Genomic DNA, 18,788 nt, shown 5'->3' on the forward strand with positions numbered 1-18,788 from the left:
TCTTTCATGAAATTGTATTAATTTTTTTCCAAAAGTTTATTCTCTTCATTTCGTAATGTTTCTCTTGGCTGCACTGCTTCCAGTACGTGTATTTGGATGTTACATTTTTTTGTCCAATCAGTTTTTAGCCTCTATGTGCTGCCATGTCAATCTAATCTGCCCAGGGCCTTCATTGTCTGTTCTGGTGGCTTTTTACCATAGTCCCCTTAGGAAAAAGCTCTGTTTCTTTAACCAATCAGATTTAAAATTCGCCCCACACAGCCAGCTAGCTGGCCCAGAATAGCGTCCGCATTTTTCCGTCCTCTGATTGGTTGGTCAGAGGGAAACTGTTATAGTTTAGAACAAAACACTGCCCAGAATAGTTTCAGCCAGGTTCGACTGGCAAAACACATGTGTAGTGCTCTGCACACATTAATACATCAGAGTTAGACTTTTTATGCCTATGGAGGAAGAGAAATTGATTTGGTCTCAGACATATTAAAAACTATATTTTCAAGAAAAGCTAGACATCGTGAGGAGAGGTCACCAACCCCGAAGCTAGATATCTTGTCTCAGCCCGGGAAAGGGTTTGTTCACCACTTGCAGACCAGTGAATACGAGCTGTAACACTGGCTTACAGCCTCTGAGGAGAAGTACCACTGGCTTACAGCCTCTGAGGAGAAGTACCACTGGCTTACAGCCTCTGAGGAGCGCTGCAAATTATGAGTATGCATCTCTGGTGAGTAGGTTGTATTTTATTAAAATTTTTATAAAAAAGTTTTTGTCATGTAGTGTAGAGGTTTGGAGTTGTCTTAACTGGGTTTCTTGCTATAGTAAAATGTTATTCACTCTCCAAACGCCAAATGCCTCTCTCTCTGTAATGGCACGTGTTGTTATTTTGGTTTCTATAATTGTGACGCTGTAGTGTTCGTATTAAGAGGTGGATTAATTCGGGTACATTCCCACTGAAAGCCCAGATACCAAAAGCACAGCCTGCCACTGGTATCAGTCTCTAAACCATACAACATAGCAGGTCTCACCACAGTCCTATAAACTTTTCCTTTCACTCTTGCATATTATACAGGATAAAAAAAATTCATAACATTGCTAACAAAATGTATTCCTAGCTGCACATTGATATAACTTGAAAAAAGTCCAATGATGATCTCTTCAATTTAATGAGTTAGGGGACAATGCTCATTGACACATGTTTTGGTGCTTAAAATTCTCAAGGCATGCTGACGTAAGAGAGAGGTGGTATATTTAAATAGTGGCATTTGTCAACCAGAGACAGAGCAGAGGTGTGAGTAGCACACAATACTGTATGTGGTTTCTACACTTATGGATTATTCTAATTTAAGAATACTTTAGCTGCTTATATGCTATCTATCTATCTATCTATCTATCTATCTATCTATCTATCTATCTATCTATCTATCTATCTATCTATCTATCTAATTAAAAATTGTACTAGGACCTCTCATCTACATGAAGAAAAGATTGATATTATGTATAGTGTAACCGACCTAAATGGCAATAGTCAATAATTAAATATTTGAAAAGTTCAGTTTTATTGCCATCTGCATTTTTTGGTTTATATAATACTCTTTACTAATGATGTAGTAATTATTGTTAATACTGGTTAATGCTGTGTTTCTATGACATTTCTGGGTTTAATAATTTTTTAATAATTAATTTGAGAATTATAATTTGGATATAAATTGGCAACTTAAACTTATTTACAATCATAATAAAACAAGAAAAGTGATAAAGTGATAATATTTAAAATTACTACCTACAAATAGAAAAAAACTAATTTTCTGCATGAAATATAGCGGAACATATCTGTAGAACATTCACTGTTCGATGTAATATTAAATCTAATCTGTGCTGTGATCACTGGGTGGAGGTTTGTGATTGATTTTTACATTTTAAAACATTTACTATAAGAAATTCTGTCTTTTTTCTGCAGGACTACTGATGGCCAACATGTCTGGCCCTTTGACCTTTGTTGATATGCAGACCATTAAAGTTGCCTTTACAGGCGAAAAGATATTTAGGACGTTCTTGGTGCTGTTTACACTCTTACTCTTCATTTATATTAATATAGTGATGCTGTTCACCCTGCGCACCAAAGCAATCTTCCGTGAGACGCCACGCTACATCCTCTTTACCCACATGCTCCTGAATGACACCATCCACTTGTTGAGTGCCATGCTGCACTTCATTCTCGGTTCCTTCTATTTTATGGTGGTACGTGCTGCTTGTGCCTGCATTGTGATTCTGTCTACATCAACATTTGTAAATGCACCGCTGAACCTGGCTGTCATGTCTCTAGAGAGGTACACGGCCATCTGCTTTCCACTGCGGCACAGCCAGTTGTCTACGCCGGCACGAGTGTATGTGGCTGTGGCTGTGGTGTGGGTTTTGAGCCTCACTGATGTGCTAACTGATGTGTTTGCTCTCTTCCTCCTTTCAGAGCCATCATTTTATTTGTCTTCTACAGTGTGTACCACTGCGCAGCTCATGGTGGCTCCCTGGCAGCAGGGCAGAAGTGTGATATTCAAAGTTGTCCTGTTCATCATAGTGGCCATTGTGTTGCTCTACACATATGTAGCCATCCTGCAAAAGGCCCGGAAGGCCTCTGCTAACACCTCTTCTGCCCAGAAGGCCTTGCGCACTGTGATATTGCACTCATTGCAGCTTGGCCTCTCACTCATGTCGTTTCTTTTTGAGTATATAGAGTCCCTGCTGGGAAGCCTGCCGCTTTCAGTATACCCACAGATGCGCTTCTTTACATTCTTTGTAGTTCTGATCCTGCCACGTTGCCTCAGCTCACTCATCTATGGCCTGAGGGACGACACCTTCAGGCCACTGTTTAAACAGAACTTCCTGTACTGTGGTACAAACAAAGTTGTGCCTTTAGTGACTTTTATAAAACATTAATGATAAGACAAAAACAATGAACAATCTTTCTTTGATCTGTATGTAAATAAATGTACACAAAAATTAATGTGTACATTTATTTACATACAGATCAAAGAAAGATTGTTCATTGTTTTTGTTAGCATATGATAGCATATGATCAATGTATATCATCAACTGATTGAATAAAAGGAAGAATTTACATACATAAAAACTGAATTTACATACACCTTCTGTACTGCTACAAGGAAGAAAATAAATCAAATTATAAAATACAAAAATATAATATGTGGAATACAGATATCAGGGCAGACACAGTATGAATAAAGTTTAGAATAAAGTGCAGGCATGTTCCATTATGTGTACAATTGTTTGTGCAGTATATGCTGTGCAAAAATGTTGCATAAGTCCTTGGTGTTCTACTGGTTGAGGACTCGAATTGCCCAGCATCGCTTGCTGTGGACAGATAGTGGGTAAGGAAACTAAGTGTGCAATCACATCACCCATCTTGAGAGCTTGAGTACAGTTTCTTTAGAACCAAGAAATATAATGTAAAACAGACTTACAATTGCGTTTTACATTTGACACCTAGTTTTTGTTGTTGTTGTAGACTGTTGTATTGAATTGCTATTGCAAATTGCTCTGCTAATAATTTGTATTTTATTTTTCAAATTATGGGAACATACACTGCATACATACAATGATATACATTGATCATTTTTGCAAACATTTATTTTAATTACATTTTAATGAGTTAACACCATAATATATATTTTGGTTGATAGGTATAGTCAGAGCCCAATCAATCATAGCCTTTATGAATTAAGGGACTTCTGTACCATAGATTAAAAACAAAAAAAACCCCTAAAAAACAAGATTATACAAAATACCACACTTCTGAATCTTTTTAATTGGTTGTAAAATGCAAAATGCAATTTTTACTTTCACACATCAATATTGTGCATCAAAAATGATTCTACCTAAGCAGAGAGTTAAAGGGTAAAGGTAAGGTCTTTAAGGGTCTTTGACCCTGTGAAGCCTGACATATGAAATTGACCATAAATTATACTTTTAAAAAAAATTATTAGACATTGAAGTGTTTACGGGGTCTTTAAACAAAAAACAATGTTTATTTGTATAACAAAAACAAAGACGTATTATTGTATTTGGAATGTCCACTCCTTCTCCTCCCTATTTTCATCTTCCCCTAACTGCTCTGAAAAAAACATACAGAAAAATAATGTTTGTGTATTCAAAATGTTTTCTCTGAATTGGCACATATAACAGATAATACATTTGTTTTATTGAAAATCACATAAATATTTAATTTCCACTAGTATAGAATCGGAAAAAAATATTTTAAGATGACATTTTAATTTTAATTAGCTTACCGTAATTTCAGGACTGTAAAGCGTTATATAAGCCGCACCCACTGAATTTTACAAATATTTTTTTTTTTAACATAAATAAGCCGCACCTGTGTATAAGCCACACAGGCTTTACCGAAAGACAGTGTCCGTTACGCGGTGTAACGTGTGAAATATGTTGTGGCTCCTTTAAGAGCAGAGCGCCATTTTGGGAACAGCACGTCACTGCATTCTTCCGGTATTACTGCGTGTGTGTGCGACTGAGGATTATGTGCTCATTAATTTCTGATGCTCATTTCTAAGTTTCTTTGACTAACCCGTAACGCTGTTGCCAAGAAAAAGAAAAAAAAACACGCGTTTTGGAAACCTGTCTGTGCTTATAAGATTTCATTTGCAACTGGAGTTAGTGAGCTCTCCCTTCACCCAGACTCAACGCGTTACAACAGCTTGTATCTAAACAGTAGCCGACCAAGAAAGTCATTGTTCACTGTCTTCCTCCTTCCTTTCACAACTACTGTATTTCTCTCGGGAGTTTATCTTTTGGCATCGTCGTGCGTTTAAAAATCAACACCGGTGAAAGTTTTTCTTCTGATGCCGTGCAGCTCTGAACACAGGTGAGGTGCGTTTTTCCGTTTCCGTTCGGAAATTTCATTGGTCTAATGTTATGTCGCTCAGTTTTTTCGCTTGAAGTTTGTGAAACCGGAAAAACTTAGGAAAAATCCATAAATTAGCCGCTTCGTTGTTTAAGCCGCGGGGTTCAAAGCGTGGGAAAAAATACGGTAATAAAAATGTTGTATTTGACATTGTGGCAGGACATTGCGGCTGCTCCCATTAGGGGTCGCCACAGCGGATCATCAGTCTCCATACTACTCTGTCCTCTACATCGGCCTCTTTCAAACTAACTACCTGCATGTCTTCCCTCACCACATCCATAAACCTCCTCCTTGGTCTTCCTCTTTTCCTTCTTCCTGGTGGCTCCATCCTCAACATTCTCCTACCGATATACCCCATGTCCCTCCTCTGCACATGTCCAAACATCTCAATCCGGGCTCTCTCACTTTGTATCTCTGTCTTTGTCTCCTTGTCTTTGTCACTCCCAATGAAAATTTCAGCATTTTCAGCTCCACCTCCCGTCTTTTAGTCAATGTCATTGTCTCTAAATCATACAACATCGCAGGTCTCACCACAGTCCTATTAACTTTCCCTTTCATTTTTGCAGATACCCTTCTATCACAAATCACTCCTGCCACTCTTCTCCACCCACTCCACCCTACCTGCACTCTTTTCTTCACTTTTCTAACACACTCTCCATTACTTTGCACAGTTGCCCCCAGGTACCTGAACTCATCCACCTTCTCCACCTCTTCTCCCTGCAACCGCACCACTCCACTGCCCTCCCTCTCCTTCACACACATGTACTCTGTCTTATTCCTTGTATTTAATTACAGACTTACTGCAAACCCACCTCCACCTTGAACCAGTCTGTCGTTCCTACTGCACACTTCACTGCTGTCACACTGTCCTCATACATGTCCTGCACCACCCTCACATACTTCTCTGCCACACCTGACTTCCTCATACACTATCACAACTCCTCTCTCGGCAATCCTATTCACTCCCTGCTTCACCAACTCCACATCATCCAACCTTCTCTTTCTCTCTCTCTTTTCCTCATTCATTAGCTGCTCAAAATACTCCCTCCACCTTCTCAACACACTCTCCTCACTAGTCAACACATTTCCATCTCCATTCTTTTTCTTTTTTCCTTTTTATCCATCTTATTTATTTTTGTCCTCACTCTCCTTCTCTTCTTCTTCACCTCAAAAGCCATCCTATAGACCACCATCTGATGCTGTTTAGCTACACTGTCCCCTGCCACCACCTTAAAGACTTCTGCATAGAATATAGTCCACCTTCCTCCACTCTTATCCGTTACCCAATGCTCCTCTTTCTTATTAAAATAAGTATTTACCACTGCCATTTCCATCCTTTTAGCAAAATCTACCACCATCTGCCCTTTCACATTCCTCTCCTTAAAGCCATACCTACCCATCACCTCCTCATCACCTCTGTTCCCTTCACCTACATGCCCATTAAAGTCTGCCATAATCACCAATCTTTCTCTTCTAGCTACACTCTCCACCACTTTATCTAACTCACTCCAGAGTTTTTCCTTCTCCTCCATCTCACAACCCACCTGTGGAACATAAGCAATGATGACATTCCATTCACACCATAATAGAACAGTTTAAACCCACCTCCAATGTTCCTGGCTTTACTCTCTTTCCACTTGGTCTCCTGAACACACAACATATCTACCTTTTGCTGCTCCATCATATCAGCTACTGCTCTCCCTTCACCAGTTATAGTACCAACATTTAAATTACCAACCCTAACCTTCACCCTCCTACATTTCTCTTTTACCCACTGTCTCTGTAGACGTCTTTCTCGTCTCCTTCTCCTCCTTTGGCCAACAGCAGCCCAATTTCCACCGGTACCCTGCTAGCTAACAGTACCTGTGGTGGTCGTTGGTAACCTGGACCTCGACCGATCCGGTATGAATTTCTGATTTGTGATCCGCATATTTGATTTGGCACGTTTTACACTGGATGCCTTTCTAACGCAACCCTCCCCATTTATCCGGGCTTGAGACCGGCACTAAGAATTTCAAGTCAAGTCAAGTCAAGAAGCTTTTATTTTCATTTCAACCATATATAGCTGATGCAGTACACAGTGAAATGAAACAACGTTCCTCCTGAACCCAGGTGCTACATGAAACAACATAAAACAACAATCACAGAAACAGAAAAACACAAGGCCAAGAACTAGTGGAAAGATCCTCGGCACATAAAGTGCATGTGTGCAACTGGTGCAAACAGTGCAAAAGACAACACAAGACAGTGCAAGACAACACAGGACAGTGCAGGACAATACACAAAACACAAAATAGCTCCGCCAGTAAACCTGTCTTAACAAAATAAGGTGCACAGTAGCAGAAAAATGTCAACAGAATTGTGCATTTCAACAATAGCAGCAATTAAAATAAAGTGGCAGTGGCAGAAAAATGTGGACAGAATATTGTGCAAAAGAACAAATCCCGAAATATGTGCAAAAAAGGCATGTAAACATTTTGTGGTAATGATTAGTGAGAGTGGTACTGAATGATGGGTATGCGAAGTGTATGATGTGTGTTGAGTCCGTTTTCTACAGATCAGTCACACAAAGTGAGTATGAGTGTGTGTTGAGTCCGATTTGTGCAGATCAGTCACACAGTTGTGTGTAGGTGTGTGTGTGAGTGTGAGTGTGTGTGTGTGTGTGTGTGTGTGTGTGTGTGTGAGAGAGTTTAGTTCAGATGTTTGTTAAGGAGCCTGATGGCTTGAGGAAAGAAACTGTCACACAGTCTGGATGTGGCGGCCCGAATGCTTCTGAACCGCTTCCCTTATGGCAGGAGAGTGAAAAGTGTTATTTACTGACTTGTGCAACCCTAATGACTGGGTTAGAATATTACACCGCATATAAGTATAAATATTTCAACTGGCCATTCTTTTTTAACAGTAAGATTTTTATGAAAACATTTTATACGTATTTCATAGAAGTATCGGTATCGATATCAGTAATACTTGTCTTGAAAGTACTCGGTATCAGATTGAAAAGAAAAGCCTGCAGCAAGCCACCAATCAGAGTAGAGCATGCACTGTTATAAACTTGTTTTGATTGCCACTTGGCAGTGGCAGGTTTAGTCATCGGCAACATGGGAGATGGGTGGCACGCGTTCACGCAAAAAAACCCAAAAAGCAAAGAAGATTTTTTTTTTTTTGGGTTAAAATAACACATTGATTTGGTTACCTTTAATTTAGGTGAGGTCATAAAGGCTTTCTGTGATTGTAAAGAATAGGTCCTAAACTGAGTTTAGGAGGGGAATCTCCAGTGCAGCTTTGATGGCTAATTCAAAAGACATACATTATAAGGATACAGATGTTGTATGCATCTTATGTCTACAATTAGCCAAAGAGTTGTAGGCTTCTTGGCTCTGAGAGTTTAATAAAATGTGCACAATGACACATGTATTAAATTGTGCAATAAATGCATTTAGAGTAATATTTATACATGAAATGGAGCTTTCAGAAATGTATCCAAATTTGTGGACTCCTCTGAGATTATGTATTACTCATCCAATGACAGTAGCTGAAACAGAGAGGAGCATTTTAAATCTGAAATTAACAAATGGGGGAGATATTGGGTCATGGCGTGGGTTGCCCAGGGCATCATTCAAGCTAGAACCGCCATTGCATTCAGTTAAGCATCAGTTCAACAGCAAGCAGAACATTTAAAGAGGAATAAATAATGGAATAATCTCCTGACACAACACTCATGGCCTTATTTGCACTATTCTTTTTTTTAAGTTGTTGAAAATAAGGTTTTGGGCTCATGATAATATATTAGATATCAATAATTCTTATCACTTATTTTTTACTCATTAACATCAGTCATTATAGCCATAATATATTATAGTACTTGGATACTTAAGTGCATTTGAAGGCAAATATTTTGATACTTTTACTCAAGTGAAGTTTAAAGGGAGAACAGAAACGGTGCTGGAGAAAGGGTAAGGTGCTCAGGTTCAGTTGTTCCTAATAAGGTTTATGTTTAGGTTGAGTAGGTGTTCATAACAAAGTTTATGTTTATGTTAAGTAGGTGGTCCTAATAAAGTGTTTGAATGAATATGATACTGGATTTAAATAATGAGCTACAACATTCCTAATAAAATGAATTCCTACCTGCATATGGATATAACTTCAGAAAAGTCAATTAATGATCTCTTTCAATCTCTTTTAATGTCATTACAGTTGTAATAAAATAGGAAAAGTGATAATGATAATATTAAAAAGTACTGCCCACAAATAAAATACACCAATTTTCTGCATTAAATATATCAGAACATATCTGTAAAACATTCACTGTTTGTATATTTTAATGCAATCATGAAACTAATGTGCCGTGATCTCTGGGAGGGTTTATGATTGTTTTTTACAATTGAAACCACTTGCTTTAAGAAATTCTGTCTTTTTTTCTGCAGGAATACTGATGGCCAACATGTCTGGCCCTTTGACCTTTGTTGATATGTAGACCATCAGACTGGCCTTTACATGGGAGAGGGTCTTAAAGATGTTCTTGGTGGTGTTTACACAAGCTCACTAGAAATAAACGGGGGGATTTAAAACGAAAACAATTGGAAGGGGTTCCTATCAAGGAAGAAATCCGCATACAATACGACAGCGTATTAGGGCTAATATGGGATTTAAAGAATTGGCAGACAATTTCTGAGTTGAAAACTCAGTTGTAAGTCAAAATTTTTAGGCTTAAAACTCAGAATATCATGAGAAAAACTCACATATTTTAAGTTTCGAGTTTAAAACACGAAAATCCCCAATATGATAATCTCATGATTCTGTGCTAAAATAACAAGTATTTCCTGGTTGTTAAATCCAAGGTAAAAGTAAACCATCTGCCAAACCATGCAAAGTGTATATGCGTTTTTCTCCCTTGATAGAACCCCCCCCACACAAATGTTTGAGTTTTAAATTCAAAACTTTCAAGTTTATTTCTTGTAAATTTGTGAGTTTATTGCTCAAATGTTTTTTTTCTCAGACATGTTTAATTTTTTTCTGAAATGTTTCAATTTAAGACTTGAAAATCTCGAGTTTTAAATTCAGAAATTCCCTGCCCCTCCCTTTTCAATTCTTTATTTGATTTTTTTTCAAATGCTTTATTTTTATGTCATCTCAAAACAGTCTGATAGTCATCTTTTGTCCTTTCTAAAGACAAGGATTCTGTAGGATTTAGAAAGGACAAAAGATGACTATCAGACAGGTTTGAGATGACAGGAAAACTATGATAATTTAAATAAACACTCTTTGCAACCAAAGTGTGCAGAAAAGCAAAGCCTTCTCTGCTGGCCTAAACACTATCAGAAGCACTGACTTACATTTACAACCTAAATTATAATATTTCTTTCATGAAATTATATTAATTTATTCCCAAAAGTTTCTCTTGGCTGCACTGCTTCCAGTACGTGTATGTGGATGTTGGATGTCTATGTGCTGCCATGTCAATCTAATCTGCCCAGGGCCTTCATTGTCTGTTCTGCTGGCTTTTTACCATAGTTTTCTTTAACCATCAGATTTCATATTCGCTTCACACAGCCAGCTAGCTGGCCCAGAATAGTGTCAGCCAAGTTTGACTGGGAAAACACATGTGTAGTGCTCTGCACACATTAATACATCAGAGGTAGATTTTTTTTTTTTATGCCTATGGAGGAAGAGATAATTGTGACGCTGTAGTGGTCGTATTAAAAGGTGGATTAATTCGGGTACATTCCCACTGAAAGCCCAGGTACCAAATGCACAGCCTGCCACTGGTATCAGTCTCTAAACCATACAACATAGCAGGTCTCACCACAGTCCTATAAACTTTTCCTTTCACTCTTGCATATTATACAGGATAAAAAAGATTCATAACATTGCTAACAAAATGTATTCCTAGCTGCACATTGATATAACTTGAAAAAAGTCCAATGATGATCTTTTCAATTTAATGAGTTAGGGGACAATGCTCATTGACACACATGTTTTGGTGCTTAAAATTCTCAAGGCATGCTGACGTAAGAGAGAGGTGGTATATTTAAATAGTGGCATTTGTCAACCAGAGACAGAGCAGAGGTGTGAGTAGCACCCAATACTGTATGTGGTTTCTACACTTATGGATTATTCTAATTTAAGAATACTTTAGCTGCTTATATGCTATCTATCTATCTATCTATCTATCTATCTATCTATCTATCATCTATCTATCTATCTATCTATCTATCTATCTATCTATCTATCTATCTAATTAAAAATTGTACTAGGACCTCTCATCTACATGAAGAAAAGATTGATATTATGTATAGTGTAACCGACCTAAATGGCAATAGTCAATAATTAAATATTTGAAAAGTTCAGTTTTATTGCCATCTGCATTTTTTGGTTTATATAATACTCTTTACTAATGATGTAGTAATTATTGTTAATACTGGTTAATGCTGTGTTTCTATGACATTTCTGGGTTTAATAATTTTTTAATAATTAATTTAAGAATTATGATTTGGATATAAATTGGCAACTTAAACTTATTTACAATCATAATAAAACAGGAAAAGTGATAAAGTGATAATATTTAAAATTACTACCTACAAATAGAAAAAAATTAATTTTCTGCATGAAATATATTGGAACATATCTGTAGAACATTCACTGTTCGATGTAATCATAAATCTAATCTGTGCTGTGATCACTGGGTGGAGGTTAGTGATTGATTTTTACATTTTAAAACATTTACTATAAGAAATTCTGTCTTTTTTCTGCAGGACTACTGATGGCCAACACGTCTGGCCCTTTGACCTTTGTTGATATGCAGACCATTAAAGTTGCCTTTACAGGCGAAAAGATATTTAGGACGTTCTTGGTGCTGTTTACACTCTTACTCTTCATTTATATTAATATTGTGATGCTGTTCACCCTGCGCACCAAAGCAATCTTCCGTGAGACGCCACGCTACATCCTCTTTACCCACATGCTCCTGAATGACACCATCCACTTGTCGAGTGCCATGCTGCACTTCATTCTCGGTTCCTTCTATTTTATGGTGGTATGTGCTGCTTGTGCCTGCATTGTGATTCTGTCTACATCAACATTTGTAAATGCACCGCTGAACCTGGCTGTCATGTCTCTGGAGAGGTACACGGCCATCTGCTTCCCACTGCGGCACAGCCAGTTGTCTACGCCGGCACAAGTGTATGCGGCTGTGGCTATGGTTTGGGTTTTGGGCCTCACTGATGTTCTAACTGACGTATTTGCTCTCTTCCTCCTTTCAGAGCCATCATTTTATTTGTCTTCTTCAGTGTGTACCATTGCACAGTTAATGGTGGCTCCCTGGCAGCAGGGCAGAAGTGTAATATTCAAAGTTCTGTTGTTCATCGTAGTGGCCATTGTGTTGCTCTTTACATATGTGGCCATCCTGCAAAAGGCCCGGAAGGCCTCTTCTAACACCTCTTCTGCCCAGAAGGCCTTGCGCACTGTGATATTGCACTCATTGCAGCTTGGGCTCTCACTCATGTCATTTCTCTGAGTATATAGAGTCCCTGCTGGGAAGCCTGCCGCTTTCAGTATACCCACAGATGCGCTTCTTTACCTTCTTTGTAGTTCTGATCCTGCCACGCTGCCTCAGCTCACTCATCTATGGCCTGAGGGACGACACCTTCAGGCCACTGTTTAAACAGAATTTTCTGTACTGTGGTATAAACAAAGTTGTGCCTTTAGTGACTTTCAAAAACATAAATGATAAGACAAGAACAATGAACAATCTTTCTTTGATCTGTATGTGAATAAATGTATACATGTATTTCTGTAGATACAGTACATACAGAAAAGACAGGGTGTTTGTGACCCTGATAAAAATTCTGATGGTATAATCTTACATCAGAATGTATGTGTACAAAGAAATCAAAAAATACTTTCTCTGGGTACTAATAAAATAAGAGCTTAATTCAATCAGAGACTTACAATTGGGTTTTACATATGACACCAAGTTTATTTTTTGTTGTAGAATGTTGTATTGTGTTGCTATTACAAATTGCTCTGTCAATTATTTTTTAAATTATTTTTCTAATTATGGGAACATACACTGCATACATACAATAATATACACTGATATTTTTTGAAAAAAATTATTTTAATTACATTTTAATGAGTTAACACCATAATATATATTTTGGCTGATAGAGTTAGAGCCCAATCAATCATAGCCTTTATGAATTAAGGGACTTCTGTACCTTAGACAAAATATTTTTGAATGATTATACAAAATAACACACTTCTGTTTTCTTTTTAATTGGTTGCAAAATGCAAAATGCAAATTTTCCTGTCACGCATCATTATTGTGCATCAAAAATAATTTTACCTCATAAAATTATTTTTCAGTGATGGGCAGGTGGGACCCAAATGCAGTATGCCAGCAGAGAGTCAAGGTAAAAGTCTTTACCTCTATGAAGCCTGACATATTACATTTTTTTTAATCATATTTGATACTTTGGGCATTTATGGCAATTTAGTGATCACAACAATGTTTATTTTATAACAAAAACAAAGACGTATTATTGTATTTGGAATGTCCACTCTGCTGCTCAGAAAATACATCTGAAAATAACTAAAAAAATATTATGTATTGAAAAGATAAATAGCAAGCTACATTAGGTTGGATGAACAAAATTCACATAAATATTTATTTTCCACTAGTATAGAATCAGTAAAAAATTAGTTCAAGCTGACATTTAAATTTTTAAATAGTTTAAGAATAATTTTGTATTCGAAACTGTGGCAGGACATTGCGGCTGCTCCCATTAGGGGTCGCCACAGCTGATCCTCTGTTTCCATACCACTCTGTCCTCTACTTCTGCCTCTTTCAAACTAAATATCTGCATGTCTTCTCTCACCACCTCCAAAAACCACATCCTTGACCTTCCTCTTTTCCTTCTTTCTGGTGGCTCCATCCTCAACATTCTCTTACCGATATACCCCATGTCCCTCCCTTGCACATGCCCAAACCATCTCAATCGGGCCTCTGTCACTTTGTCTCTCTGTCTCTTTGTCTCTCTGTCTCTTTGTCTTCGTCAATCCCAATGAAAAGCATCTTCAGCTCCGTCTCTAAACCATACAACATAGCAGGCCTCACCACAGATCCCCATATTTGATTTGGCACATGTTTTACGCTGGATGCCCTTCCTAACGCAACCCTCCCCATTTATCCGTGATTGGGACCGGCACTAAGAATTCACTGACTTGTGCAACCCTAATAAATGGGTTAGAATATTACACTGCATATGAGTATAAATATTTCAACTTGCCATTTTTCTATAACAATAAGATTTTTATTAAAACATTTTATACATTTTTCATAGATGTATCGGTAACTATATTACTGATCCTTGTTTTAAAAGTACTCGGTATCAGATTGAAAAGAAAATTATTGGTAACACCCTTCCCTATTATTTTTGAGTGGATAAAAACTTATCTGGTCAAACATGCAGCAAGCCACCAATCAGAGTAGAGCATGCACTGTATTAAACTTGTTTTGATTGCCACTTGGCAGTGGCAGGTTTAGTCATCGGCAACATGGGAGATGGGTGGCACAGGCCATTCACGCCAAAAAAACAAAGTTGATTATTTTGGTTAAAATAACACTTATTGATTTGGTTACCTTTAATTTAGGTGAGGTCATAAAGGCTTTCTGTGACTGTACTGAATAGGTCCTAAACTGAGTTTAGGAGGGGAATCTCCAGTGCAGCTTTAAAGGCTCATTCAAAAGACATATATTATAAGGATACAGGTGTTGTATGCATCTTATGGCTACAATTAGCCAAGGAGTTGTATGTGTCTTGGTTCTGAGAGTTGTGTGCACAATGACACATGTATTAAATTGTGCAATAAATGCATTTAGAGTAATATTTATACATGAAATGGAGCTTTCAGAAATGTATCCAAATTTGTGGACTGCTCTGAGATTATGTATTACTCATCCAGTGACAGTAGCTGAAACAGAGAGGAGCATTTTAAAGCTGATATTAACAAAAGGGGGTGATGTTGGGTCATGGCGTGGTTCGCCCAGGGCATCATTCAAGCTAGAACCGCCATTGCCGGTTAATGGTATCTACTTAGCGCAAACATACAGTTAAGCATCAGTTCAACAGCAAGCAGAACATTTTAAAAGTAATAAATGATGGAATAATCTCCTGACACAACACTTATGGCCTTATTTGTACTATTTTTTTTTTAAGTTGTTGAAAATAAGGTTTTGGGCTCATGATAATATATTAGATATCAATAAATCTTATCACTCATTTTTTACTCATTAACATCAGTCATTATAGCCATAATATATTATAGTACATGGATACTTAAGTGCATTTGAAGGCAAATACTTTTGTACTTTTACTCAAGTGAAAGTTTAAAGGGAGAACAGAAACGGTGCTGGAGAAAGGGTAAGGTGCTCAGGTGCTGGATTTAAATAATGAGCTACAACATTCCTAATAAAATGAATTCCTACCTGCATATGGATATAACTTCAGAAAAGTCAGTTAATGATCTCTTTCACTTTAATGAGTTAAGGGACAATGTTTATTAACACACACATATTTGGTGCCTAAAACTCTCAAGGCACGCTGATGTAAGAGGGATGTGGCATATTTAAATAGTGGCATTTGTCAACCAGAGACAGAGCAGAGGTGTGAGTAGCACACAACACTGTATGTAGTTTCTACACATCTAGATTATTCTACTTTAAGAAACTTTAGCTGCTCAAATTATATATATTTAGGCATAATTTTAAGCCCCATAATGATAGGAAGAGACTACTTAAAGTTTTTATCTACCTTTAAATATATTTACTACATGTTTGCTTAATTGTATTTTTTTTAATAATTAATTGATTTCTGTGAATGTTTAAATTACCTACAGTGGCAACTGTGAATAAATTGTAATATAATTAATATTATATTTATATTAAATGCTGACAAAAATATTGGTATTATGTGTAACATAACCAGCCCAAATGACAATAGCCTGTAATAAAGGAGTTGATTAATAGTTCAGTTTTATTGATCGCCATCTGCATTGTTTGGTTTATATAATACTCTATATTAACCAGACAGTAAATTAGGTTACTTGTGGTTATCGCTGTGATTTTTACAATTTTAGTTTTCTGGGTTTAATCTGAGAGTCGATAATTAAAAAATTTAGTATATGAATATAAATTGGCAGCTTTAATGTAATTACAATTGTAATAAAATAGGAAAAGTGATAATGATAATATTAAAAAGTACTGCCCACAAATAAAATACACTAATTTTCTGCATTAAATATATTAGAACATATCTGTAAAACATTTACTGTTTGTATATTTTAATGCAATCATGAAACTAATGTGCTGTGATCTCTGGGAGGGTTTATGGTTATTGTTTTTTTTTTTTTTACAATTGAAACCACTTGCTATAAGAAATTCTGTCTTTTTTCTGCAGGAATACTGATGGCCAACATGTCTGGCCCTTTGACCTTTGTTGATATGCAGACCATCAAACTGGCCTTTACATGGGAAAGGGTCTTAAAGATGTGCTTGGTGGTGTTTACACAATTGCTCTTCATTTACATTAATATTGTGATGCTGTTCACCCTGCGCACCAAAGCCATCTTCCGTGAGACGCCACGCTACATTCTGTTTACCCACATGCTCTTGAATGATACCATTCATTTGTTGATTGCCTTGCTGCTCTACATGCTCAGTTCCCTCTACTTTGTGATGGTGCGTGCTGCTTGTGCCTGCATTGTGATTCTGTCTACATCAACATTTGTAAATGCACCGCTGAACCTGGCTCTCATGTCCCTGGAGAGGTACACGGCCATCTGCTTCCCACTGCGGCACACCGAGTTGGCTACGCCGGCACGAGTGTATGCAGCTGTGGCTATGGTTTGGGTTTTGGGCCTCACTGATGTTCTAACTGATGTATTTGCTCTCTTCCTCCTTTCAGAGCCATCATATTACTTGTCACCTACAGTGTGTACCATTGCACAACTCATAGTTGCTCCCTGGCAGCAGGGCAGGAGTGTGATATTCAAAGCTCTGCTGTTCATCATAGTGGCCATTGTGTTGCTCTATACATATGTGGCCATCCTGCGGCAGGCCCGTAACGCCTCCTCTAACACCTCTTCTGCCCAGAAGGCCTTGCGCACTGTGATATTGCACTCATTGCAGCTTGGCCTCTCACTCATGTCATTTCTCTATGAGTATATAGAGTCGATGATTTTAAGCCTGCCACTTGCCATATACATACAGGTGCGCTTCTTTATCTTCTTTGTAGTTCTGATCCTGCCACGCTGCCTCAGCTCACTCATCTATGGTCTGAGGGACGACACCTTCAGGCCATTGTTCAAACTGAATTTCCTGTACTGTGGCACAAAGAAAGTTGTGCCATTAGTGACTCTTATTAAAAACTAATGATGAAACAAGTACAATTATCTGTTTCTTTGACATGTATGTGAATAAATGTATACATGTATTTCTGTAGATACAGTAGATACACAAAAGATAGGGTCTTTGTGACCCTGATAAAAATTCTAATGAATGATGTGTCCAATGTAATGAAAAATATTTTTGCTGTGTATTAATAAAATAAGCGCTTCATCCACATTCAAATGTATTGGTCACATGCACATTTCACATGCAACAGAAAGCTTTATATACTCTTTGCGACATAAAAATATAATAAAAAATAGAATTTACATACATGAAAGCACAGTTTACACACACACACCCTGTACACCTTCTGTACTGTTACAAAGAAGAAAAAAACATGAAATATAAATATGTAGAATGTAGAAGTCAGGGATCAGAAGCAGAAACATTATGACTTATTTTTAATGTGAAGATGTGTTCCATTATGTGGAAAAGAGGCTCTTCCATGTTATTTCTCTGTTTATCTTCAGTGAGCAGAAGAGCTTCCTGACTTCAACAGAAAATTTCATACAGTAGCTTACAGTAGACTTTCTGGTCTGCACTTATTTTTTTTGTAAGTCCCACAGGTGGGAATTTTTTCTGTGGTCAAAGATTTTATACATTTTCGCAAAATTACATACAATAAATCATTACCACTTACCAGGAGTAATTTTTCAATGTAACTCTTTACACAATTAATCAACTGTGTGATAAGGTAATGTTAATGATAATGTATATGATTATGTTATGGTTGGCATAGATTTTACATTTGTGTGCTTTCTCCAGACTTTATTTGTATTTACTTAAATATTTTTATTTGATGACAATGTTCAGGGTGTTTTTATTTCTTCCAATCTTCAACTGTACAGTCTAGGTGAATGAGTTCCCATGATAGACTCTGATCCCTCTTCTTGGCTAACACGTGTGAAACCTGATGATGTCTCCTGGCTTTAATCCTCAGAGACTAATTTCGTGGACACATGCTTATCCAGCTACCAGAAAGCCTGGGATTCACAACACCCCACAACTTCAGAGCAAATACTGGTCGTCCAACATGCTCATTAACATGACATGATTATAAATTCATCTCATCAAATTCCTGATGTGCTCAAGGCAGAAATCCTAGGATCCCACCATCAGGTAAACTGGTACTACCACAATGACCATGGTCACACAGCTATGGAATTTTGGTGAACAGAAATGTTTATTGATGCCTCCTATTCACTAAAGATTGTTCTTTCATGTCTGTCTTCCTTTCTGGCTTCCACTTTAAATTTTGATATGATAGCTAGCCTTGCCCTTATTTACGTCCTGATCACACTGCACAGTGTGGTCTACTATGGAACAATAAGGGATTGAATAATTTAATTACATTTATAACAGCAGTAAATTCAGAAGTTTTAGATCGGGGATTGAAGAGTCCAAATATTGGGGATT

General features: G+C 37.3%; 1 protein-coding gene across 2 annotated transcripts; it reads left to right on the forward strand.

The window, feature by feature from the left end:
- The first annotated feature begins 4,836 nt into the window (after positions 1-4,836).
- Positions 4,837-17,546, forward strand: LOC124398163 (odorant receptor 131-2-like). Of its 2 annotated transcripts, XM_046868230.1 has the most exons (4): positions 4,837-4,885; positions 13,289-13,335; positions 16,381-16,750; positions 16,888-17,546. In XM_046868230.1, the coding sequence occupies exons 1-4, from the start codon at positions 4,863-4,865 to the stop codon at positions 17,045-17,047; spliced, it is 600 nt and encodes a 199-aa protein (XP_046724186.1). In that variant the 5' UTR covers positions 4,837-4,862; the 3' UTR covers positions 17,048-17,546. The 2 variants fall into 2 exon arrangements, with proteins under 2 accessions (XP_046724186.1, XP_046724185.1); XM_046868229.1 differs by having other exon boundaries at positions 16,381-17,546.
- Positions 17,547-18,788: the final 1,242 nt, after the last annotated feature.

Source organism: Silurus meridionalis, chromosome 15, assembly GCF_014805685.1.
Source record: "Silurus meridionalis isolate SWU-2019-XX chromosome 15, ASM1480568v1, whole genome shotgun sequence".
NCBI lineage: Eukaryota > Metazoa > Chordata > Actinopteri > Siluriformes > Siluridae > Silurus > Silurus meridionalis.